Source organism: Carettochelys insculpta, chromosome 27 (genome assembly GCF_033958435.1).
Source record: "Carettochelys insculpta isolate YL-2023 chromosome 27, ASM3395843v1, whole genome shotgun sequence".
Classification (NCBI taxonomy): Eukaryota; Metazoa; Chordata; order Testudines; family Carettochelyidae; genus Carettochelys; species Carettochelys insculpta.
Genome location: NC_134163.1, coordinates 12,000,726 through 12,026,037, shown reverse-complemented (window position 1 = coordinate 12,026,037; position 25,312 = coordinate 12,000,726). Strand labels below are relative to the sequence as shown.

At 41.6% G+C, this 25,312-nt stretch overlaps 1 protein-coding gene across 1 annotated transcript; it reads left to right on the top strand.

Moving 5' to 3' along the window:
* Window positions 1-13,094: 13,094 nt before the first annotated feature.
* Window positions 13,095-18,880, top strand: LOC142002222 (uncharacterized). The gene is made up of 3 exons (XM_074978149.1): window positions 13,095-13,154; window positions 13,809-15,033; window positions 18,033-18,880. Exons 1-3 carry the CDS (start codon window positions 13,152-13,154, stop codon window positions 18,878-18,880), a joined length of 2,076 nt encoding a protein of 691 aa, XP_074834250.1. The 5' UTR covers window positions 13,095-13,151.
* The last annotated feature ends 6,432 nt before the right edge of the window (window positions 18,881-25,312 follow it).

The following is a 25,312-nucleotide window of genomic DNA, read 5'->3' as shown; positions in this document are numbered from 1 at the left end:
TGGCTATGTAATATATGCCAGGAAACTATAATCGATAAAGTTACAATCAGACACTTCAGTTCCATCAAAGGAGGTCTCCTATTTATCTACTTATATGTCCTCTTACTATCATAATATCTAAGCACCTCATAAGTTACTGAATTATATAATAAAACACATTGAATCATCCTTATGTTGTGTGTGAACAGTACATGTCATCAAAATGATGTCAGGATTGCCTTTCTCTTAAGGATAAATACTGACAGCTTCTTTTCCAAAAGTGACTGGCAGGGATGCTCCATACCCCTCACACTGGGGCTTTGTACTGTCCTGAATAATCCTGAGGAGAGCTAGGCAGGCATAGAAAGGGCATTGAATGGATCCGTAAATTCCAGGATAGGGTGGGAAGCTCATGCCAGTGATCTCTCAGTCCTACCTCCCCATGCCTGCCAAAGAACTTATTGTGGGAATCCTGGTGTCTGCTCTCTTCCTTGTACTAGTCCTGTGGAGGCTGTTCTAAGCTGTAGTAACACTTGTGGAGCTGCCATGGGAAATAAAATGAGAAATTAAGTCATCCCCACAAGGAGTTTTGGGAGCAGTGGGGGCCTAGGCTAGCCCACTTCCCTCTATTGTCGAGGCTACTGGGAGGTCTTTACCTGTTTGGAAGCAGTCACCTAATACTGCTGTGAGAGTTCTGTAGCTTTATGTAGTTGTGAGGTCCTTTAAACTTCTCTGCAGAGTCAGGGATGCTGGGAGCATGTGCTAATGAAGCACAATGTACTATTGTAATCATCTCTATTGACATAGTAACAAATGTAGTCAGGTATGTCCAAAAGAGTAACAGTGTTCAGACACTAAACCCTTGTGTATACTATGCCTGCCATGAGTCCCGGCATTGTCACGAAGGCTAATAAAGACATAATTTTCTCAGGTCTTAACGTCTGTTAGACATCAATCTCCAAGTGATTTCCTACTTGTATCAAAGATGTGCTTGTTCCTATGCCACTTAAATTTAAAAGGCAAGAATACCGGGAATGAATTAAACCTCCCTAGTGGCAGCTGCTGAGGTTCAATTCGTTTGTCAGTGCCATAATCATGCAGCGGGCGTCTTCTATTTGCCTGCCCATATGTTCCTGAAGGATGTTATGTAATGGAAAAACACAGTGGTGCTTCGTTCCCACAGCTATGCAGCTCTTCTGTTGTGGCATGAGGACTTGCTTATGTTTCAGCTGAAAAATGTTAAGTACTAATGTTCCAATTTTGGACTGATGATTAAACTACCTACAGTAAACTCTTTCATATCTGGCAGCCTAGGAGGCTGCTGGATATTAAAATGTTCTAGATGATAGAGAGGTATACCTAGCACTGCATAACACTATAGAAAAACAAGATTAGATATTAAGAAACAAACAAAAATGTATGCAGAGTACTTTATTTACCAACAACAGTAGTACTGTGCACTGTAAACTTATAGGGTGTGTCTACACGGGCACAAATCTTCGAAATAGCCATGCTAATGGCCATTTCGAAGATTACTAATGAGGCGTTGAATTGAATATTCAGCACCTCATTAGCATTAGGATGCTTCCGGCCACGGAGCTTCTAAAGTGCCGCTTTCGAAAGCATGCGGCTCAGTGCCGTTACATGGGGGTCCTTTTCGATAGGTGCGGGGTCCTTTTGAAAAGGACCCCCGTGTAGCCACACTGAGCCGCATGCTTTCGAAAGCGGCGCTTTCAAAGTGCTGCGGCTGGAAGTGTCCTAATGCTAATGAGGCGCTGAATATTCAATTCAGCGCCTCATTAGTAATCTTCAAAATATGGCCATTTCAAAGATTTGTGCCCGTGTAGACACAGCCATACTATATTTGCTGTATTTTAATTTGTATTTACTTTCACTCTAATGTGCTTATGGAAAACATAACTAAAATATACTTATGGTTAAAATACTGGTTATTTGAGAGTTCTGGATAATAGAATGCTGGATATGATAGCGTTTACTGTAGATGGAAGCACATTAAGAGAAATGGCTTGTGTCATAAATAAATTAAACAATGGGTCTAATGTAAGAGAGGCTGACCATATAGTCACATTCAATTATTTTCATATTTCCAGCTAGTCTCTGCAGGTGAATGTGGCTATTTGCCTCATGCTAGAAATCAAGGTTATTTAGTTTTTGCTGAATTTTCAACTCACTGACATTAGCATGGTGTATATTTTCAATGTTGCTGTGCATAAAAATATCTTTTGAGCTTTAAAAATATATTGAGGACAGAAGGCCTGATCCTACCAGATCCTGAAGTCAGTACAAACTGAGGGCACTCGGACTTCAACAGCCAAAGGAATGAAAAACATAGTGTCCTCTTGAATGTTTAAGATGCTTGAATGCTAAGGTGATGAATGTAGTGTGAACATTAAGCCAGCACCATGCAGTAGGTACTTAATACTTACAGAACTGGGTCTAAAATATCATAGAGGTTTATTCTGCCCAAAACTAGGTAATTGCATCAATAAATGGGTGTGTGCGCGCACAATTGTTATTTGTAAGACCTGCTTTTTTGTTTTGTGAAGATACAGAGTAACATGGCTACCTCTCTGTGACTATTCTGGGATGATTTAAATTAAATTAATTGGAAATATGCATCTCCTAGAACTGCAAGGGACCTCAGGAGATCATCTAGTCCACTCCCCTGCCCTCTTAGCTGGATTAAGCAACCTCCCTGACATCTATTTGTCCCACTCCCTAAATGGCCTTCTCAGGGATTGAACTCAAAAGCCTGAGTTTAGCAGGCCTATGCGCAAACCACTGAGCTGTCCCTCCCCCTATAGTTAGGTGTGAACCTGCTTTTGGCAGGGGTCTGGACTCGATTACTTTCTGAGGTCCCTTCCAGCCCTAGGATTCAATGATTCCTAGTTTGCATACATTATTGCAGAGTTGTGCACGTTTTGCAGGCACAACCTAAATCAGTAAGATTAAACTTTGAAACACAACTATCAATTTAAACAAAAAAAAAAGGTATTTTTACTATAGTATGTCTAGGGCCTCCCAAATTCATAGCTATGAAAAACGTGTCACAGACTATAAAATCTGGTGTCCCACTATGAAAACTGGTCTTTTGTGTGCTTTTACCCTCTGCTATAAAGATTTCATGGGAGTGATCAACATTTCGCAAATTGGGGGTCTTGACCCTTAAGGGATTTGCATGGGACAGGAGGGCAATTGCAAGGTTTTAAGGGTGTCACTGTATTGCTATCCTTCTGCTTTCAGAGCTGGGCAGCCAGAAACAGGTGGCTCCTGATGAGGGCCCAGATCTGACGGCAACAGTGCAGAAGAAAGGATAGCAATACCATACCATGTCATCCTTTGTTCTGCACTGCTGCTGGTAGCATTGGCTCTGTCTTCAGAACTAGGCTCCCAGCCAGTATCCACTGCTCTTCAGCCATCCAGCTCTGAAGGCAGCAGCACCGCCAGCAACAATAACTTCATATAACCTTGTTGCCCAACCCACCACAACTCCTTTCTGAGTCAGGCACCCTATAATTACAGTGCTGGAAGTTCAGATTTAAATATCTGAAATAACAGAATTTATTATTTTTAAAATCTTATGGCTGTGAAATTGACCAAAATGAACTGAATTTGGTAGGTCCGTAAGTATGTCTGTCTTTGGCTTCATATTATTCAGAGATGGCAGGTGTCTCAGAAAATAGGATGCTCTTGCCAATGCAACAGAGCTACTTCTTCAGAAAAAAGAATTAATTTTAGTTTACTTTAAATGTAGTTGAATTTAATTTTCTTGATTTAATTGCTTTAAAATCAGAATGTAAGAGTTATATTTAAATAGTGATACATTTACAGTAGCCATACATTTAATTCTGTATTTGTAAGTGGGTCACATACTTCAGTCAATCGGCTAGTTTGTCCCTAGGCTTCATACGTGAGGACTTAAGTACAGAAGTGATCAGAAAAGAAACAAAAAGGCTTTTATAGAAACAGAAACCGCGTCCCTCTTATTACAACCCAGCCCTCTAATAAATAAGGCCTGTGTTTCTGAGAAGTCGGCCAAGTGCAAATGGCCTTTTGAGCAGAGTGCTCAGGTGATTTTTGAAACTGGTATTTAGTTGTGCCCTTGTTATCAGTGAGCCTGTTGCCTGAAGCAGTCCAAATGGAGGGCTGGGGGGATTTGTGGGCAAAAGAATGAATGGCCAAACTATTTTCAGAAGGGTCTGAGACAGTGAAAGGCTGGTCTAGGTGCTCAAAGGTACTCATTCATGCCTGAAGCACAACTAAGGCCTTGTCTATATTGGAAGACAGTACCTGTTAGCTAAACCAATGATTTCAAACTGATTTAGCTTAGGTGGCGTACATCCCTTTCTGGCTATGTCTACATGGGCAGCCTCTGTCAACAGAGAAACCTCGGCAGTACCTCTGTCGACAGATCACATCTACACGTAAAAGTGGCTTGAAAGAGCAATCTGTTCTGGCGACAGAGAACATCTGGACTGCCCTACCCTCTGTCAACAGAACGGCTGACTGGAAACTGCAGACAGAGCTGCCCAGTGAACCAGAAGCCCTCTCTGTTGACAGAACTGTCTACACAGGCACTCTGCTGACAAAACACTGTCAACAGAGGCGTTATACTTGATTGGAGAAAGGTATAATGCTGCCAGCTGAGTTTTGTTGGCAAACTCTCAACAGAGCGCTTTAACCATGTAGAGGCTCGGCAAGTTTCATTGACAAAAGCCCAGTTTTGTTGACAGGTTGCCCATGTAGACATAGTCTTCATGTTTACTTAAACCGGCTCCTAATATCTTAAGCTAAACTGAAAAACAAAATACAACTCTACAAAAACATTCAAACCAAAATAAGAGTGCCCACACAGGCATGTGCACTGGATTAACTCCATTAATTTAAATGAAACTCACGATTAAACTAGTACAACTTTCTTGTGCAGACAGGTTCTAAATCAGGAAATGCAGGTTAAGGCTCTTCAGCAATGTTTGCTCATTGGCTGCTTTGCAGCCTGTGCAAATCCGAGCAATAGATATCACAGAGAGGACCCTCTCTTTCACCACCACACCCACACAAGAGAAGGACAGACATGAGTAGACAAAGACAGACTGGATTTACTGAGCAAGTTGTGGTTTAGCACCAGGGAGGAAAGGCAGAGCTGAGATTTGGGTAGGGCAGGGAGAGGCAAAGGGAGGAGGAACAGTATCTAACCACACTGGGGTTGAGCATCATGAAACATCTCAGGGAAAGAAGATGGCAAGCAAAAGGTCAAGGGCACAGGTTTTTGTATGCTCCTTTTCAGCTTCTGAGGACAATCTTCTTCCTCACTGAGGCATGGGTCATACAGATCCACAGGCTCACACCTGAAGCCAGCCACCAGCATATCTGTGATGAGCTGAAAGGGGAAAAAGAGAGGCAGATCTTTGGGAGCCTTGCTCACTACCGAAGATCCAGGCCTAGCTGGCATATGTAAAGTGATTAGTTATGTAAGTGAATATGCACTTTGTGGGTATTTCTATTCAAACCAGAGCAGGGAACTGGTAAGGGCACTTTTGAAAAGCTCGTCCAGCATTGTGTACTCACACAGTTTGGACACAGTTACACCCTCATTTTAAAGATTCCTATTAGTGCTACTCCACCTCACACTTTTGAAAATATTGGCCTTAGTGTGGAGAAGCTGCCTGCTTATCTGCTTCCCATTTCACTCCCGTGTCATGTGAGCAGCACATGGGGAAACTGCTTTGTTATTTTTGAAGGCCAGCAACCAAATCTCCTTTTCTCCCCTAGTTATTCCAAGGATTTCCTTTCACTCCAGGTGTTATGGAGCAATTGTGCTGTTCCCTAAAGGCTATGGTTGCCTTGTGAGGAGGTCGCTGAAGTGTTCTGGTGATCTAGGAGCAAAGTGAGGAAGCAGTGGCATTTATAAATGAGAAGAACACTATAGCATCATAGGACAGTGAGGGTTCCAAATAGCCATCAGTTGGGCACACAACTGACCTGGCACTGAGCTAATTTGCAAGGCGTCCAGAGGCCATGCACCACACTCCTGACTGCCTCCAGAGAGTGTGGGGACGCTGGCATTGAGGACAGGGAGACTTTTTCCTTTCATGCTCTCAGGGCTCCCCCTGCTGGGGAACATTGGCAGCAGGGAGGAGACAGCTGCAGCCAGCAGAAAGGTGAAAGCTCAAGGAAGTGGGGGCTGGAGAGGAACAGGATGGAGGTACTTACAGGCTGAAGGCCAAGCAGTTGGGAATGGGAAGTAAAGAGCAGAATATGAGAGGCTGCTTCTGGCAGGACTCTTCCCTAAGAGGCTGTCTCAGGCTCTCATGCCCATTCACCGCCCCTGATCACAAGGTTCCCACACCCACAGGCTTCCCCAAACCCCCATTGTTTTTTCTAGGCTCCCTCCAATCTTCACCTTTTGGGTGCAAGGGCTAGGCTTCACTCACACCATCCCACTCTCCCTCAGATGCTCCTGAGCTGAATCAGCGATTTTCTGCCACCCTGAGAGAAGTGTCACATGTGGGTCTGTGCAGCCCTTGGAGGCTTTGAGCCTTAGCCTTCAGTGCTGAGACCAGATTGTCAAAGAACAAGCAGCCTTCCTGCACACATTCTGCCTTGAAAATGCCCTGTGGTGTTTTCAGTGTCAGAACTGGACATCCAAATCCTTTCCAGAGGCCTGGTGAGAGATACTCCTGCACACAAGGAATTCTGCCCCCTCTAAGGTCTCTCTTGATACCAGAAAACTACTTTCATAGAAGTGTCTGGTTTTCTTCCGAGCACCCTTATGACCTGCCCTTCAGTCCCCCTGTTCTACCTCATCACTGTACACACTGTATCCATAGGCCGACTACAAAGGGAATAAGCCCCTTGCCTTCTGCGAGTATAGCTCCTGCACCCTATCCTTGAACTGAGTCACCACTGGTAAAGTAATTTCAAAGTACCCTTAAAAGGCAAAATCCTGGGGTAGGTTGGGATTTTGGAGGATGGAATCTTAATGGTTGAGATATGTTTTGTGTTTTACAATTTAGGTGGCAAAGTCTTGTTGAAAAATCAACTGGGGTTTGTTACAAGCTGCGTGTTTACATCTTAAAATAATATAACATTCTTTGGCCAATGCATCTTAAAAGGTAGGGAATTATAAATTATAATTACAAATTATAGGGAAGGAAGCTCAGCGGGGTGTAGGAGAGTGATTTGCCCAAGGTCACACATACTGTGTTTTTGTGCTGGTGCTTGCTGGTACTGAGTACTGGCACCTCAGCAAGCTCCAGTCGATGGATCCCTGTTTAATTTCTTTGTTAATAGATTGGTAGGAAAGTGACCTGTATTTACTTCAATATTTTTAGATGAATTTTTGTAAAAAAAAAAATTGTTCAGCAATACCTGGAATTGTAAAAATGCAATAATTTGCAGCCACTGTGTAAAAAATATGATAAATGCCTATTCCAATTCAGAATGCATTTTTCAAGGGACAAAATCTGCAGTCTTAGGCTATGGAATTTTTATGCCAAGTTTCAGCCTCACACAAAAAAACTAAGATAAAATCCTGTCATATATAAAGAATATAAATGGAAATGTTTCTATGTTTAGCTGAAATAATGCTATTAGTCAACCTAGAATTGCACTGTAATTTTAGCAGTGAGATAGCAAGCTGCTCAAAGAGTCACCATTGTTGAGCAGTCAGTAAAAGGAAGTCTAGGACTTTATATTAATTGCCATTTTTAGGTGTTTGGTACTTCATGTGTATAGCTGGGTGGATTTTTTTTGTTGTGCAGCTTTAGAGAACAGCATTTTGGGAGAGTGTTTTTACCCTTGCAATGTTTACGTTTAGCAGAAGAGTGGACCAAGAATTAAGACTACGATTTTCTCTAAATCAGGATCAGGACGTTGCTTTCCTTGTTAGGCCTTGACCAAAGGGAGATGTATAAACATTGTATTCAATCAGCCTACTCCATACAAAGGGACTGTTTTCTGTCTGGATTGGGTGTGAGCCTAAAATATGGCTGACTCAGTTGGCCCTTCCTAGCCAAGTTTCACCGTTATTACTACAAGTGTAGCACCCTCTGGTGGAGGAGATCTGTTAATTTACAGATTTGTTTAGCTGTAGGTTTCAACAAGACTTGCTCCCTAAACTGTAAAATGCAAAACACACTCTAAATGTAATTTATCTTCTGTTTTCAGAAAACAAATTACTGCTATCAGATTGGCAATTCCAGGACTCAAAAATCACGAGCCAAACCCCTAAAATCATGATAAAAAAACCCTACACATAATGGCTATGAAAAATAATAATGGTTATGGTTACAGCATAGTCATCTGTCAACAGATGTCTCTGTCTGGAGATGTTTCCCAACAAAACATCTACAAAGTGCGGCCATGCACTAAAGCGGATTGAAAGGGCTGCCCGGCCCTCTCTCAACAGAACAGCGGACCAGAAGCTCAACAGGGCTCCCTGGTGAACCAGAAGCCCTGTCTGTTGACAGAGGGTCCCCCAAAGCATCCACGCATCTTTTTTGTTTACAGAATCTGTCGACAAAGGTACCCCACGTCATACTGATGACAAAACGCATTTTATGTGTAGACGCTCCTCAAGTTTTGTCGACAAAACTGGGATTTTGTTGACAAAACTGTCTAGTGTGTTCTCTTTTATTTGCTCAAGTGTTTTTCTGAAACCATAAAGACTGACTCTTATTTAAATAAATCAAAGCTGAGGACATTACTCCAGAAGCTTGAGCTTTAAAGAAGATCAAATATCATGAGATTTTTTAAAATAGTGAGTTGACAATGCTGCTACTGTCAAATGCATGTTTGAATCCAGCATCCCTTTTCCAGTTCTTCAGTGATGAAAGATGGATTATTTGCATATATAGATCTGAAAAACAAAGTAAGGCACTGATCCTGCAATGCATTCTTCTGAGGCACGCTCATGTACAGTACAAGATTGGGTCCTAACAATCCAAGAGTGATGTCCAGAGAAAACCTTGTGCAAAAATAAGGCCCCAGTTCTGCATACTTGTGTGTAACTTTCTATAGCACAAGTTGTTCCCTTGTGCAGTTATGCACATTCATGGAGTTACTGGCATGTGTAAGCATTTGCAGGGTCAGGACTCAAAGTTATTTTCTACATTTTAGAGTTTTTATTAAAAGTGATTGATGAGATGCTCTGTAATTTGTTTCCCTTTAATTTCAATTTCCATCATGCTCCTGCTCAGTGTGATAACATATGAGGCACTGTTTATATAATTGGGTATATTTTAATTAGTTTTCCCCCACACTACATCTGTTTTAGTGTCTGATTACATTTTGTTTGATCTAGGCACTCCTCTGCTAGTTCTGTCCTACTTAGGTAAATAAAATAAAATAATAATTGCCTCAGGGTACTTAGTCATGCTGCAAGAAGAGTGGCTCTGTAACAGGCACTTGAGAGAGATGTAACTCACAGCAACTGCAGTTGAGATGATCTGGGTTCTGAAGGAAGTAAAAACCAAAATAATGCCAAATTCTATGGAAATATATTAAGTCAAATGATGAGGTTTCTGTTAAGTAGTGTTTACTACCAGAATGTCTCCCAAAGCTGGCACATGGAGTGGGAACCTGCTGTCTCTCATAGGACTAAGTGGACGGTGCTCTGAATCCTGTTTTTTCTTAACCAGGAATGTTCCAGTTTCCTGTTTTGTCAAGAGGTGGAAATGCCCCCAGTCTGTGTATTTGCTTACCCTATTCCTGCCCTTTGAACTAAAACTGTGAAACAGACAATGAAAGACCAAAGAGAAACAGAACCAAGACTATTAGAAAAGGAGGGCATAAAGGAATTAAAACCAAAGCAAATGTCATTTGAGGAAGTTTCTAAGATCTGTACAAATGCAAGAAGCATAATGAAACAAAGGTCTCAGAGAGGTAGCTGTGTGAGTCTGGTTCAGCAAAAACAACAAGGAGTCCGGTAGCAGTTTAAAGACGAACAAATTTATTAGGGTGCTTGTATTTCATGAAAGCTTATGCCCTAACATCCTAATAAATTTGTGGTGTTTAAAATGCCACCAGACTCCTTGTTCTTTTAACAAAACAAAGGAGATTTATAGGAGATTTCAAGGAACCTTTAATGTTTTATGAACCAGAGTCCTAACCTTGTCCTCGAATGATCAAAGTGGAATAAATCATGTATTTCACACTTTGAAAAGTGAATGATGATTTTGTATGTCTCCATTTTTGAGGCAGGAGGCAAATTTTCAGAAAGCATTGGTTTAACGGCCAGCAGGGCAGCACGAGGCATCTGGCCGTTAAACCAACTGAATTTAGTTCCGTTCTTTCAGTGGCAGCAGGGCAGAAAGCTACAGAGAGCCCCTCACTCCCCACTATCCGAAAGCCACACCCCTCCAGTGGGCATGGCGTGGCTCACCCCTGCCAGTGGAACACCTCCACACCAGCCTTCCTTCCGCTGGGCACACATTGTTTTAGGCAGTGCTATTTTTGTGCTGGTATGCAGGACTGGGGCCAGAGGAGCGGGAACCGGCTGAGGACTGGCTGCTCTCTTTTTAAAAAAATACAAAGGGGACTGGTTTTAGGCCATTTCTAAAGTCTTCTTACCCTTTGTGACAAGGGACTTCCTGCCCAGTATGTCTAAAATTTTCCATGCCATTTTAGTCTCTCCATTTAGGCCCTAAATTCAGCAAAACACATGCTTACTTTTTGGGTCCCTGGAACTGAAGCACACACTTAACTTTAACTGTGTGCTTACGAGCCTTGCCAGCTCAGAGCATTAGACTGGGAGAGCATCACATCCGAGTTATCAGGAAGCTGTAGATTGATAAAATGTGTATCTATTACACGCTCTTCTGAGGTTCTAAGTCCCAGAGGTTTTTTGTCAGCAACTAAAAAAAAAAAAAAAAAATCATACGAAGTTTGGTAGATCTTAATCCAATTCCCAGTGAACAGGTGCCCATGTCACAGAGCATTGATCCTCACCAGCATGTCCCTACAGAGAGGCCAACAACTGAAAAAAGATGGTGCTACCCGCTCATCCTCCGTGGGCTCCCGTCAGCTCACGCTTGAGACACATTTGCAGGGTATGATGGGGAAGCCGGCCGTGCTGTCACTCAGGCCAGACCTTTTTGAGGTCTGTGCCAAATCTGAGGCTGACAGCATGACATCTGGACCGTAGGGCAGCTCCACTGCCGCTTCCCCAGCGAGCCTGTTGGAATGACTTAGAATCAAGCTCCGTGCTGTCCCTCTCAGTTCCTCCTCCGGCCTGCCAGGGGCTGCTGTGACAGCAACTGCATGTGTCTGAGTGGGCCTCCTTTCCTCTTTTCCCCCAGCTGCCCTGCTGGAGCCAAGTGAGGGCGGAGGTGCAGGAGGCTGGCATGGCAGTGTCTGTCCCTGCAAGGGAGGTGAGGGGACCAGGCAGCGAGCCAGTGAGGGCTGTGTGTGTGTTCGGGGGTAGGGTGCGGGCACAGAAGGATACAGGCTGAAAAGGGGGAGCAGCATCTCTCCTCCACACCCGGGGTCATTCTGCCAGTAAACAGCTCATCTCCCCAGACTCCCTCCATCTGTAGCTCCTCTATGTGACTCTGCCAAACCTGCCCCACTGATACCCTGGTTCCCCCCAACCCCTTCCCACTACCTGATTTTTATGGGTACAAGACTAGCTGCACCTCTGACCCATCTCTGAGAGCACACCCACAGCTGTCAGGCCTCATACTTTCAGCTCACGTGCAGTGGCATCAGGCTGTTCTCCGGCCATCAGGCCCTGGGTTACTGTGCTCTGTGACCCCGAGAAATACTGTGACCACACTGCATTTGTAGCCGCGAAATATTGTTTAATCTTAACGGAAGTAACCAAGCATCAGAGAGCTAGAGAGAGGTTTTGTAAAATAATCTATGTCTCTTACCTTAACCACTCCCCACGGTGAACCTAGGACAGCTTACTCTCTTCAGACCTTCCAAGGGTGTGTGTCTTTGCAGGTTTGTTTCCCTCAACTGCCCCCAGACACTTTAGAGAGGGTAACAGAGAGGTAGTTGTGTTAGTCTGTATTCCAACAAAACAAAGCAGCAGAAATGTAGCACTTTAAAGACTAACACAATGATTTATTCGGTGATGAGCTTTCGTGGGACAGATCCACTTCATCAGATCAGTCTTTAAAGTGCTACATTTCTGCTGCTTTGTTTTGTCTAGAGAGGGCGATACCTTTATCCCTCCAGCATTCTTGGTGTCAGACCTCCAGCTCTGTTTGTTGAGCTACCCAAAACCAGGCCAGTGACTTAAGCAGGCAGCCAGAGGTAGAACATCAAAGCAAATGGCTCTTGCATTCTGCTTAAACATTGGTAGACGGATGGCTGTCTGAAGCCATTCTAAATACCAAGTGGATAAGATGATATTGTTTATTGCACCAATTTATTATGTTGGTGAGCAAGACAAGTTTACATGGAGCTTCTCTTCAGGTCTTGGAGAACCTTTGTAGGCAAAAAAAGAATTCATAAAGATCTTCGCGAATAAACCCTCATGACTCTGCCACCACATACATCTTAACTGTAACTTTGATTTTTTTTCTTGCTGCCACCACACAGGTGTTAATTAATTAAGGCTCAGATTTTCAAAGATACCTGTGTATAAATAGAAGAATCTCTTAAAATTTGCACCTAAATCTATGGGGATAAATAGGAAATACAGTACACACAATACCTTACTTGTGTAGCTAGCAACTTTAATAACTAAAATTTAAATATTTTAAAAAATCTAATATGCTTTTCACTGTTTATATTTCTTTCCCTGCTATTTTCTCAACTTGAAGAATTAAACAAGACCCACCACAGTGCTATTATGTTTAGGTTTCCAATAGTATAGAAGACTATTTAAAATTAAAAGAATCTGGTGTCATAATTATGATTTTGTTTTCCTTTAAATTGGCATGGGTAACTCCTCCAGTGTGAAGTCTCATTAAGCATAATGGTGCTGCTCACATGAGTGAAGTATTTCCAGGACTGGGACCATTTAGTTTGTACTTAGCGAATATTGAAAAGTTTAGTGGAGTAGACCATGACTCCAAAAAGTAAAACTACATATACTTATTTTAGGTTGTGTGAAAGAAAAGACTATTTAAATACATGGAGACAGTTACCCCTGGAACCTCCCCCACTGAAAGCATATTCTATCAAATAAGAACAGCAGCATGGTGAGTACACTTTAAATTACATCATAAATAATTGGACGTTCAACTCTGTTTACTTCAATATATATGTATGTGAACAAAAAAGAAAAAAAAACCCTGGCCCTTTTTCCTATACTGTAAAAATTCCTTGCTATTTGTCCTTGTGAGTAGTTTTGAGTTTGTTTTATAACTCAGTGTGAAGTGGAGTTATAAAGAGCCACTGAACACCTTAGGAAATTATTTATAAATTAGTTCAGAATGGGTATAATTATTTTCAGGATGGCAAATTGGCTGAATACTGACTGACCTGAATGGTTCACCCAACATATGCATGTTCAGAAACAGAACCTTCCATTCATAATTCCCATTTCATTGTGTAAGACACCCTCAACTTGAAGCTTGTGTGGATCCTGGGATGCATGTGCTAGTTGCTTGTTGTGTTTATTGTGCAATTCATCAAATAAGTTAACAATCCACAAATTACCTCCCATCCCTTACAGCTGAGCAAAGACACTTTCAAACAAATAATTTATTTGAAAAGTTTCATAAGATTCATTAAGCTAATTAGTCTAATATTTAAAATTTAATTAGATGGAATTGACACTAGCTTTCACTAACTGTTGCTAAGATCATCCTATGTTTCTTATGTATCTGAAGATAATTTTAACTTTTTTGCAGAATCAGAACATTTGTGATGACATGTATAACAATGTCAGCTCAGTTGCCATGGATCTATCTAATTTAGTGACTTGGGCACATACTCATGGAACTATATGCAGTCAAATCCCTGTCTTGGAGATTATACAGAATATGGGACATCCCACCAGAGACAATTCCATTTTGTGGATATGCGAATCTGGACATGCATATCACTGGCCCTGTGGGGCATTATACTTAAGAAGCCAAGAGGAAAGAGAGGAGGCTTCAGGACAGAAAAAGCGGTCCAGAAGCTATGACTCCTGGTCAATGGAACATAATTTACGTGACAAGAGATACAAAGTGGCCTCACCTTTTGAAAAAAAGAAAGCTGATTCAATTAACATGGGATCGTGTAGTAGATCTTCTGAAGTAATGCAGAAGAAAGAGGATGCATCCTGTATAGTGTCTGATACAACAATGCCAAACGCAAAGCAAAGTGAAGTAGTTCTTCGGAAAGACAGCTATTCTGTGAGGCAATGCTTTGCAGAAGAACTGAGTCTCCGGTCAATTGACTGTCATGCCAAAATGGAACAAAGTAACGATGAGCCAGAAAGCAGAGAAGACCTAGAAGAGATCTCTGATGAAGAAGAATTTCAAGCAAATACTCGAGGCCAAGTACACAGAAGTAATTGTGATTCTGAAAGAGAGTTCCAAAATAAAGAAACATCTGCTGAGGAAGAACTGCCAATGCATGGAGATGGTCAGGTCTGCAGCAAGCAAGCAGCCATACAGACATCATTGTCTGTCTTTAAAGAAAAGGCTGCAATAATTCCCTGTTTACAGGGGGAGACTTTAGAAGACAGTGATCATAGGATCTTGGAAAGTAACTGCTTGAAGTTAACTGCTCTTCATCCCAAAAAGTCCAAGAGCAAAACCTCTAAAGCAAGAAATTCCTGTCAATCGACAGCCTCCAAAGAACAGTTAAAGCCACTTCCTGTCTCCAATGTGGAAACAAAGGCCCAGTTTGAGCCACCTGCATACGTGGCTTTCTATGACACTGCATCCATTGGAGCTGTCCATCAGCAGCCCCAACTGTGCTCATCTATGTATACCACATCAGGAATAGCACTAGCTGGGAACAGTGCTGAAATACGTAAGGAGGAGAGCAAACTGCCTGGACCACTAAATGCTGCACATTCTTTAGCGCTGCCTACCCTGGAGAATGAAAACCCCAAGGTCAATCTGCCTCCATCTTCAACCAAAAGTAAGAATTTCTGGAGTTTTACTCCTGGGTGGGATTTTTAGTATATGTCTCTTTTAGCCAGAATATTACAATTTGGGTGTCTCTGTTTAACCACCTACATACATATCTGCGCAACTAAATAAAAGCACCTGATTGCTAGGAATGCTGAGCACTCTACTCTACAACAGACATAATAACAGCCTCAAGCAATCAGCACTTCCAAAGATCAAGTCACTTATTTAGATACCCTGATATAAGCTTGAGTGGATAAAGCTAGCCAGCTCAGTTAGAATATTTTAGAATTTGATTTTGCCACAATAGCACCCCGCTCTGTACTCTTAAGATGTGGTCCCTACAATAAGCTGTAACCAGGGATACGAACACAGGCCTCCCCAGAAAAGATAAGGAGGAACTGATTTTTAAAACAATTCGGTGCAGTTACCACAGGGGAACTCTGACTCCCTTGAACTAAGTGGCAAAATTCTCATTGACTTCAGTGGGCCTAGAATTTCACCCCTTTTCTTAAAAGCACTAAAGATATCAAACCAATTTATTTTAAAATCATGTCTTCTGTATCCTGTTAATGATTAGGGATCTTAAGTTTTTTTGGAAATTAAAATGCGCAAGGTTTTTTTTTTGTAAAATAAATTCACTTCTTGCCATTCATGCCATATGGCAGCATAGAGCACACTTTTACAGGAGACAATGTCATAAGATTCCTCGTAAGAATATGCTCTTTGAAGAATAATTAAAATGTTGTGTACAATTATAGGAGCTTTTAAAACAGTTAGTGCCTTGTACAAGAAGAAAATGGATGTTGTACGGTGTATATATTAACATTTAACTAGTAACAATCCTTCTTGACAAATATTGGGAACCATTAATGAATACATCTGCTTCATTTTAGAAATGAACAGGAGTACAAGTGTGATTTGAGCATAGGTATGAATGTAATGGATTCTTAGTGCCCACTGCATACAGACTGATTTAATTTAGTGATTAAAACCATTGAATAAGCAGCAAAGACCCAGGTTCTTAAAGAGGATCCAGTAGAGTGAATAAATTAGCATCTGATGTTTTTGCTTTCAGAGTGCTTCACATAAATATCAGATAGTTGTGTCTGTTCTGTATACAAATTATTTTTATGCATGCAAAAATGCAGATGCAAATATAGACCCAACTTTTGAAAGTTCCGGCAAACAGTCCCAAAACTTGGGGTTGTAGGTTTAATTTTCCACAATTATTTGTTTTTTCTATCTTACTAATGGCCATCAAGTGCAACATGAAGAGTCATGGCGGTGCTTATTAAATGTATGTTTAATAGGTATGACTGTTCTTAAGGTCTTACATCTAGATTTTGTGACAGATCCAGAGTCCCCTTAGGACTTCACAGTTGCCAATAAATTGCACAGTGTGACAGTTGAAATATCACAGTGACAGCAAGCCATGAAAGAATGTGAATATTGCTTGAGTCACAGAGCTGCAACCACCTGAGCTAAAAGGAATATAGTCTTTAGCTCTACCATTATTATGGGTTATGACACACCTGGTTCTCAGTTCATCCAATAAAGAGTAGCTGACCATAATCTAAATTAGATTTTGTGATGCAGAAGATTGCATATAATTTTCTCTTCAGCGATGTCTACACTAGCCCCTTCCTTTCAGAAGGGGCATGGTAATGAATGAGGTTGGAAGATGCTAATGAGGCACTGCCATGAATATGCAGAGCCTTATTAGCATAATGGCAGCAACTGCGATTTGAAGGTGCCACTTTTGAATTGTGCACTGGCCGTGTAGATGGGGGCCTTTCGAAAGGACCCCCATTCTTCGAAAGCCCCTTTTTCCTAACATCTGGTAGGAAGAAAGTGCTTTCAAAGACTGGGGGGGGGTCCCTTCGCAAGGCCCCCATCTACATGGGTGGCACCTGATTCAAAAGCGGCACCTTTGAATTGCCGTGGCTGCCATTATGCTAATGAGACCCTGCATATTCATGATAGTGCCTCACTAGCTTCTTCTGACCTCACTTATTACCATGCCCCTTCCAAAAGGAGGCGGCTAGTGTAGACACAGCTTTGATTGAGCAGAGTACTGCAATAGTGTTTTAAGGCTTGTCTACACTTGAATGTGAATTTGGATTAAGATAGGGTGTTTGTTTAAACAAGTTCTTACAAACTAAATATCTGCAGCAAGACATTTGGTGAATACACTGTTAAAGTATTTTTAAAATTCATTTGATAGTGTATCTCATTGATGGCCGCTGTGAATTCATCTGGGGACATTTATGCAATACAGGTTGAACCTCTCTAGTCCAGCATCCTCAGAACCTGACCAGTGCTGAATGAGAGAATTTGCTGGACCACGGGCAGGCAATATCATCCAGCAGCATTACCAACTTTTCTGCTGCTTGCTGGCCTCTGAGAAGATGTTTAAGGCTAAATAACAGCACAGAACACTGAGAGCCAAGTCTGGTGTCGGTAAACAAAGTTTATGGGATCACAGAAAACTTGGCTACACCCATGATAAGTGGTTGTCTGGCTAACTAAAATCATGCTGTATTACAGCTGTTGCTGGAGGAGAGAGAGCCAGATTAGAGAGATTCAGCCTGAAGTTGTTTTTGTTGAACTATGTCATAAACTATTTTATCTTAATCTCAGGCTAAATCCACACTTCCACTTTATTGCACTGCAACTTTCTGGCTCAGGGCTGTGAGGGTTGCCAGTCGGATCAGCACCCCCCTTTGCTAGGCACTGTACAGAAAAGTAGCAAAGATGACAGTTTCCTCTATAAGAGGACTTGTCATTGAGATGTCAGACAGAATGCACAGGTAGTCAAAACATTGGGATGGGTGGGAGGATGCTATTACAAAACCAAAACAAGATCTTAAAAGGAGCATTACCATAATAGTCCCAGAATGTTTGAATGCTTTAAAAAGAAAGGTGAACATGGCTCTGCGTCACCTTATGTGCCTTTGATAGCCTCTGTAGTTCTTTCTATCCACAGAGTTGTCTCTTATCTTTTAGAGACATTGAAGAAGTCGGAGAGTAAGAGAATTCGTAATATTGGTGATATAAAAATGTTCAGAGACTGGTTGGCTTCTCATTATCCTTCTGAAACACGAGAAATCTTCACACTGCCACCCGCAGACCTTGATAATTACCTGGCTTCCTTCTACACTAGAGTCAGGAAGCAGAATGGCTCAGAGTTTTCTGCCAACTCTTTATTCTTCTTTCAGAGCAGTATAGACAGATACCTCAAGGAACACAAGTATGAGTATAGTGTGATTAAAGGGCTTGAGTTCACAGCATCTCAGGAAGCTTTGAAGGCAAAGTGCCAGCATCTCATACGGAAGGAGAGGGAGAGAGATTGGAATATTTTGGAAAACCTGACAGATAGAGATGTAGAGGAGCTTCGTAAAAAGGGTATATTGAGTCGACTGCATCCCGAAGGATTTCTGCACCTAATGCTTGTAAACATAATCCGAGGCTTTGGAGCAAACACACACAGTCAGACTCCAACACTGTGGTGGGGGCAGATTGTGTTAAAAAAGAATGAGCAGGGATTAGAGTACTTGGAGTGGAAAGATGATCTGAACACCCAGGCAAGCACAGAGAAATCAGTTCTACGTGTTTATGCCAAACCTGACAATCCAGGCACCTGTCCCATCCAGGACTATAAAGAGTATGTTAAGAGACGGCCATTGGATATGCATCATGACCGTGATCCATTTTACTTATCTCCTAAACCTTTGTGCTGCATATGGGACCAAATATGGTACTGTAGAAAATCACTGACAAAAACCAAACTGGAGAAAATGATGAAAGTCATTGTCCAGCAGGTCAAAGGATCTGAAAAAAGGTCCATGAAATAGGAGTTACCAGTTTGGTCTCTGCTGTGCCTCTTTTGGTATAAGTATGTTTTCAATCAGCTTTGGAGTTGTTTAAAATGACAGCAGTTAGTATAGATAGAGGGAGAACCCCTCTCCTCTGCAGATTATCCTAAAGTCATAAAAAGTTGTGTTAAACAGACCACCTCCTTCATTTTCAATAAGGACTTATATAATTAGAAAAAAAAGCAAGGATAGAATTCATTCTTATTTTCTATTTATGGGATTAAATCTAAATCCTGGATTTAAACCATTGTTAATGTTCTACTGAATTAGCTCAGTAATGTTAGTCTTGAAAGGACCTGTGTTTGAATACCGTGGATGGGAATTATAGGTATGTTGTGGGGAGGGAGCAGAACTGATCCTGCTGTAAACCAGACGTGGTCTAATACCAACCCCCCAAACACAGTAGTCAATTGCACAGAAATATTTTATAACAGCTGTTTTCCTCTGTCCAATAACTATAGTCCATAGAGGATTAGAGTCAGTAGTCAAATTCTGTAATTCGGTTCAAATGTTGTTTAATGGATGTATTTTCTTAATGTCCAGTCATAATTCTGGACATTTCATAATAAACAAAATTTTACTTCATTACATTCAGCCTGTTCCAAGAAGAACCCAGAACTGGCATCGCTTCATATCTGTTGTTCAAGTCACTGTTTTTAATGGCATAATCAAATATTGACTTTTCTTCAACCAGCTAACAATTATTTGTACTGTATGGAGGATCTGTGTGAGTGGATCCATTGTAGATTCCAGTCCTGTATACAGCAGCTTTTAATCCAGAGATCTCAAAGTAGTTTACAAAGCTAAGTAAGAATTTTTCTTTACTTTCTGCAGACATTAACTGAGAGGGCTGAACTAACTTGCCCAAGGTTACATGACTAATCAGTGTTAGAGACTGGGATATAACTCATATTTCCTGACTTTTCCATGTTGTAGGGCTCAGCTTGCAGTACTGATGTGAGAATAACTATGGCAAAACCTCCATACCTTTAGCTTTGAATCTTTGCAAAAAGTGTGGGGGGTATTTTTAGTATTTCATCAACAGAAGATCATGTATACATAGATTCTGTATAAGTGACACTATCAAAACAAAAAGCAGTCAAGTAGCACTTTAAAGACTAGCAAAATAGTTTATTAGGTGAGCTTTCGTGGGACAGACCCACTTCTTCAGACCATAGCCAGACCAGAACAGACTCAGTATTTAAGACACAGAGAACCAAAAACAGTAAGCAAGGAGGACAAATCAGAAAAAGATAACCAAGGTGAGCACATCAGAGAGTGGAGGGGTGGGGGGAAGGTCAAGAATTAGATTGAGCCAAGTATGCAGATGAGCCCCTATAGTGACTCAGAAAGTTCCCATCACGATTTAAACCATGTGTGTGTTACATGGTTTAAATCGTGATGGGAACTTCCTGAGTCACTATAGGGGCTCGTCTGCATACTTGGCTCAATCTAATTCTTGACCTTCCCCCCACCCCTCCACTCTCTGATGTGCTCACCTTGGTTATCTTTTTCTGATTTGTCCTCCTTGCTTACTGTTTTTGGTTCTCTGTGTCTTAAATACTGAGTCTGTTCTGGTCTGGCTATGGTCTGAAGAAGTGGGTCTGTCCCACGAAAGCTCACCTAATAAACTATTTTGCTAGTCTTTAAAGTGCTACTTGACTGCTTTTTGTTTTGCTAGTGTATAGACTAGCACGGCTTACTCTTTGTATAAGTGACAGTGTGACCCTCTAGAGACCTCTATCAAACTGCTCTGCAAACAGTGTGAAATCCAAACTCTCCCCTTTCCAGAGAGATTTGCCTTTATTAATTAGGTAAAGAAACCAACAAGATAAAGAGCAGCTCAGGACTTCCCCCCAGGCTCCACAGCTGCTTCCTAAACACTAGAGCTATGTCTACCTCCATTTTATCCAGGGAGAATCAATGAATCATCAGAACTCATTTAAACATTTATCAGCCAAATCAATACTTAAAGATAGGCTTATACAAGTCAAAATACTACCAGTGTGTGCGTAAGGCTGTAGAAAGCAAGGTCATTCATTTTTTGGAGAACCATCACAAACCCCTGGCTCCAAGAGCAAGATGCACTTTGATCTTACTCTCTCCATTGTAAACACAGAGCAACTTGAGCATATAAAAAAACCTCAAACACCACAAACCTTCCCTGGGGGTCAGGATGAGAGAAAGAACAAAACTTATGTAGCAGGTATCAGTCATGTCACTTAATGCCTGACTGGATAGAACTCAGATACAACAGTGATGTGGGCAGTGTAGGAATCTGAATAGAAATTTCATAATTTATACTAGTATCTTCAAGCAAATTTGTGCAGAAACATAACCTAACAAGCCCCCTAGAAATGACAAAAAGGAAATTAGAGTTGTGAAAGAAGTACTGGTTCATTTAATAACCTTATATCTTCTAAGTCCATATTCTCAAAGGTGCCTTTGCTGGTGGTGGGTGGGTGAATAGCATCCATATATACTGGGATGAAGAGAAAGTACAGATTACCTGAATTACACCTCTGCCTCCTCTCTTCACCAGCCAGGAGAGGCATGCACACAAGCCAAGTACTTTCCCCTTGCTCTGTGACAGGGGAATGGGAAGAAGAGCAAGCAGTGTCCTGGTACACACAGCTGCTGCCCCTCTTGAAATGGTGTTCTAGCATTTGTATCCATATTCCACATCACAGCCTCATGATGCTCTTAAACTAACCATCCAGGGGAGTGTACTTTACATGTCTTGGTAGCATTCTGTTTAGATTTGCCAAAGCAGATAGCCTGAGTTTAATTGCTACTCACAGAAGAGAAAATAAGCACAAAGCCACTTGTGCCTGCCACTTTATCTAAACAGTTTACAGGACCATTTTCAGCAGTTCATATGTGAATAGTACTTTCAAGTAATTAGTCATCCACAGTAGTCCTGTTCCTGAGCCTCAGCAAGGAAAGATTTTCACTGACAGCCCTATCAGAAGGTTTGAAAAATAAACTGATTTACTCTGAGAAGTGATCATCTAAAATTAGCATCATGAGACATCATGTTTATTATCTCCCAGTCACCCCCCATTGGAAAGAAATTCAGTTTTGTAATAGTCTAACTAGCAACATGGGAGACACAACATGAGACCTAAATCAGCACAGGCTCTTTTCTTCTCTTGCATCTTTGTAAAAACTCTGCAGGCCAAAGTAGCATTCTGCAGTGACACCTGAGTAATCCCTCCATCTTTCACTTAAGCCACTTAGCACTTGTGCTGTCTGTGAATTTTAATCCAGGGGAAATTGATTGGTACTGAGTAAGCAAGGAAAGAATGGATTCCAAGTCACTCTTTTAGCTGCTTTGGCACCACAGGCTAAAGGGAGTAAGACGAAAAAATACAATTCTGGATATACAGCGGGAACAAAAGAACATCATCCACTTTTAGAGGGTTGCACAGATATTCCACTTTACTCATGCATCTGATGAAGCAGGTCTTTGCCCACGAAAGCTTATGCTCCAAGATATCTGTTTGTCTATAAGGTGCCACAGGACCTCTTGTTGTTCACTTTATTCAAAGTAAATCAAGTCAGTATTTCAGACCTAAGAAACCATTATATTGTTCAAGCCATCTCTTACCTCTAGACTTCCCACCAGGCTAGTTGAAGACATTGCTTTTTAGGGGTAACATTTTCCCTTCATCCACTGACATCAATGGGATTTCCATGCGCATAAGATAGAACGTTTAGAACTAGTTACCTGCATTGGAAAGTGACATCAGTTGACCCCATAATGGTTTACTAAAGTCTTTGTGGAAAGGGGGAAAATATCGGACACAAGGCAGTCAGGAGCAAGTAGCCTCTGAACTCTGTACCGTATGTGGGAAGAGCCATTGTCATTGCAAGAATCAGAGTGCTTGGGTGATTTCTGGTATCTCTGTGATAAAGGGTAGCTAGAGGAATTCCAGGAGAAAATATAATTTATAGTTGATGAAAAATGAGAGGAGATTTTTCTTCTGTTTCATTGTTGGTGATAACTGATCCTTTTAAGAGGGACATTGAGGATGGAGGCCCTTATTTTCATCTGAAAAGTCTGTGTAATTGCCTTTAATCAGTGTGTGTTTAAAAACGTCAATACTTGCTTGCATGCCAAGTTGTACCCAGTTAAAACGACTGAATTACGAATAGCTCAAAAATTATTTTTAGGGCATAAAATGATTCCCTAAATATAAATACTGATCCATCCTACTAACAGTTCCAAAGAAAGACTTTGCTGCATTGCAGCTTTCTAGTATTTCCACATCTGAGCTGCAAATGAGCCAGTCGTCCATAAACTGCAAAACTGTGATGTAGTCATTTCTCTCTTGGGATGCACTGTGCTCTCAAATGAACTGATAGGCTTATAGACAAACAAGCTGTACTTATTCACTGCCCACCTATTAAACAGAGAAGATTAGAGATTTGTAGTGATACTCTGTTCTGAGTAATTGTCAGTTCTGCTAGTCTGTATAATTCACATAGTCAGAAGGAAACAAGTGACATAATATTGGACTGTAAAGGAAATTGGGAATGTTTACAGTTAATTACCTTTTCAGGGGTGGTTTGTCATCCAGAGATCTCAAAGCATGGGTAGTGTCATTCTCCCATTTTACAGATGTGGAAACAGAGGTACAGAGAGAAGCGACTTGCCTAGGGTCACAGAGTGTCAGTACTAGGCCCAGAATGAGAATCTAAGTTTCATTATTCTAGTTCCCTGTCCACTAGCACGTGCTACCTCTCAATCATACGGTTCAAGAATTTGTTGCAGAAAAGATCCAGCACACATGGGGAAACATGACTCACACAATGCTTTCCTAGCTATTGTCAAGGGAACAGTAGGTGGTGGAACATGACAAGGCATGACACCCTGTGCTAGTCACTTGCCCAGAGGAGATGTGAGCCCTGCTGAGCTTAACATGGGCAAAATGGAGACAGCACTTTCACTCTTTGCAGAAGAACACCCAGAAGTCAGCAGTGTCCACACTGTTCCAAAAAAAAAGAAAACATGATTCTGGGATGCATTAGCAGGATGTTGTGAGCAAGACATGAGACGTAATTCTTCTGATGTACTCTAAACTGATAAGGCCTCTGTTGGAGTACTGCGTCCAGTTCTGGGTACCACATTTCTAGAAAGATATGGAGAAATTGGAGAAGATCCAGAGAAGAGCAACAGAAATTCTTAAAGGTTTAGAAAATATGACCTAGGAGGGAAGACTGAAAGAACTGAGTTTGTTTCGTTTGGAAAATAGAAGACTGAGAGGGTACATGATAGCAGTTTTCAAGTACTAAAAAGGGTGTTATGACGAGGAGAGAGAAAAATTGTTCTCCTTGACCTTTGATGATAGAACATGAAGCAAGGGGTTTAAATTGCCGCAAGGGAGGTTTAAGCTGGACATGAGGAAAACCTTCCGAGCAGTCAGTGTGGTTAAACACTGGAATAAATTGCCTAGGGAGATTGTGGAATTGCCATCTTTGTTGATATTTCAGAACAGGTTAGATAAATGTCCTTCAGGGACAAGGTTCTCTCTATTTTTTTCCATCTGTGAGCAAAATAAATTTTATGCACACCAACGTGTATGGCGATGTGCACTACCAGTACAAATATGCTCCTGGCTGTGGGCACTCTGCTAGTCAGCCTGGTGGCACCTAAATCTCTCCTGGGTGGCTGCCCAAGTGCTCAGGTTACAGGAAACACTGATCAGAGGTGATCTAGATGGTGCCTGGTCCTGACAGGAGGGCAGGGGACTGGACTTGATGGCTTTTCGAGGTCCCTTCCAGTACTAGTATTCTGTGATTCTGTGATAGGTTCCGGCACCACTCATCTTCCCTTTCTCTTTTTGTGCATGCAGCTTTTAACAGTATAGCACCTCCCTGCTGATGCTTTTAAGACTTGAAATGCAGAAAGTGAAAAAAGAGAACGTTTGCCTTCAGCGGCATGAGTCAGTTCTTCCCCGTCACACTTCTGCATGACCTTAGAGCTGAGGCATCCAAGGTTGACAGTGCAGGCTTAGACAAGGCCTGGTGCAAGCAGATGGTCGATGTTGGCTTCCCCATTCTTTTCTACCATTGACGTCCATGCAGTTCCATACAGACCCTGGGCATGGCAGGTATGAGAGAGAGTGAAGCAATCCTGATTTGAATGAGAGCTTCGTGATCATTTCATGTGTAACGTACATTAACACATGCCTAAGTCACATGTTCAGAAGCTACATAAGCTCTTAGAGGTTATTAGGCAGTGATGTCCCATTGGCATCAGTGGAAACTGATGCCCCAAATACCTGAAAGGACCTGAGTTCTAAGAGCCTAAATCCTCTTGAACATCAATGGGATTTTGGCTCCTCAATCACAGAGGTGCTTTCGAAAATGTCAGCTCTTGTCAGAATTAGGCTGTAGATCTGTAGG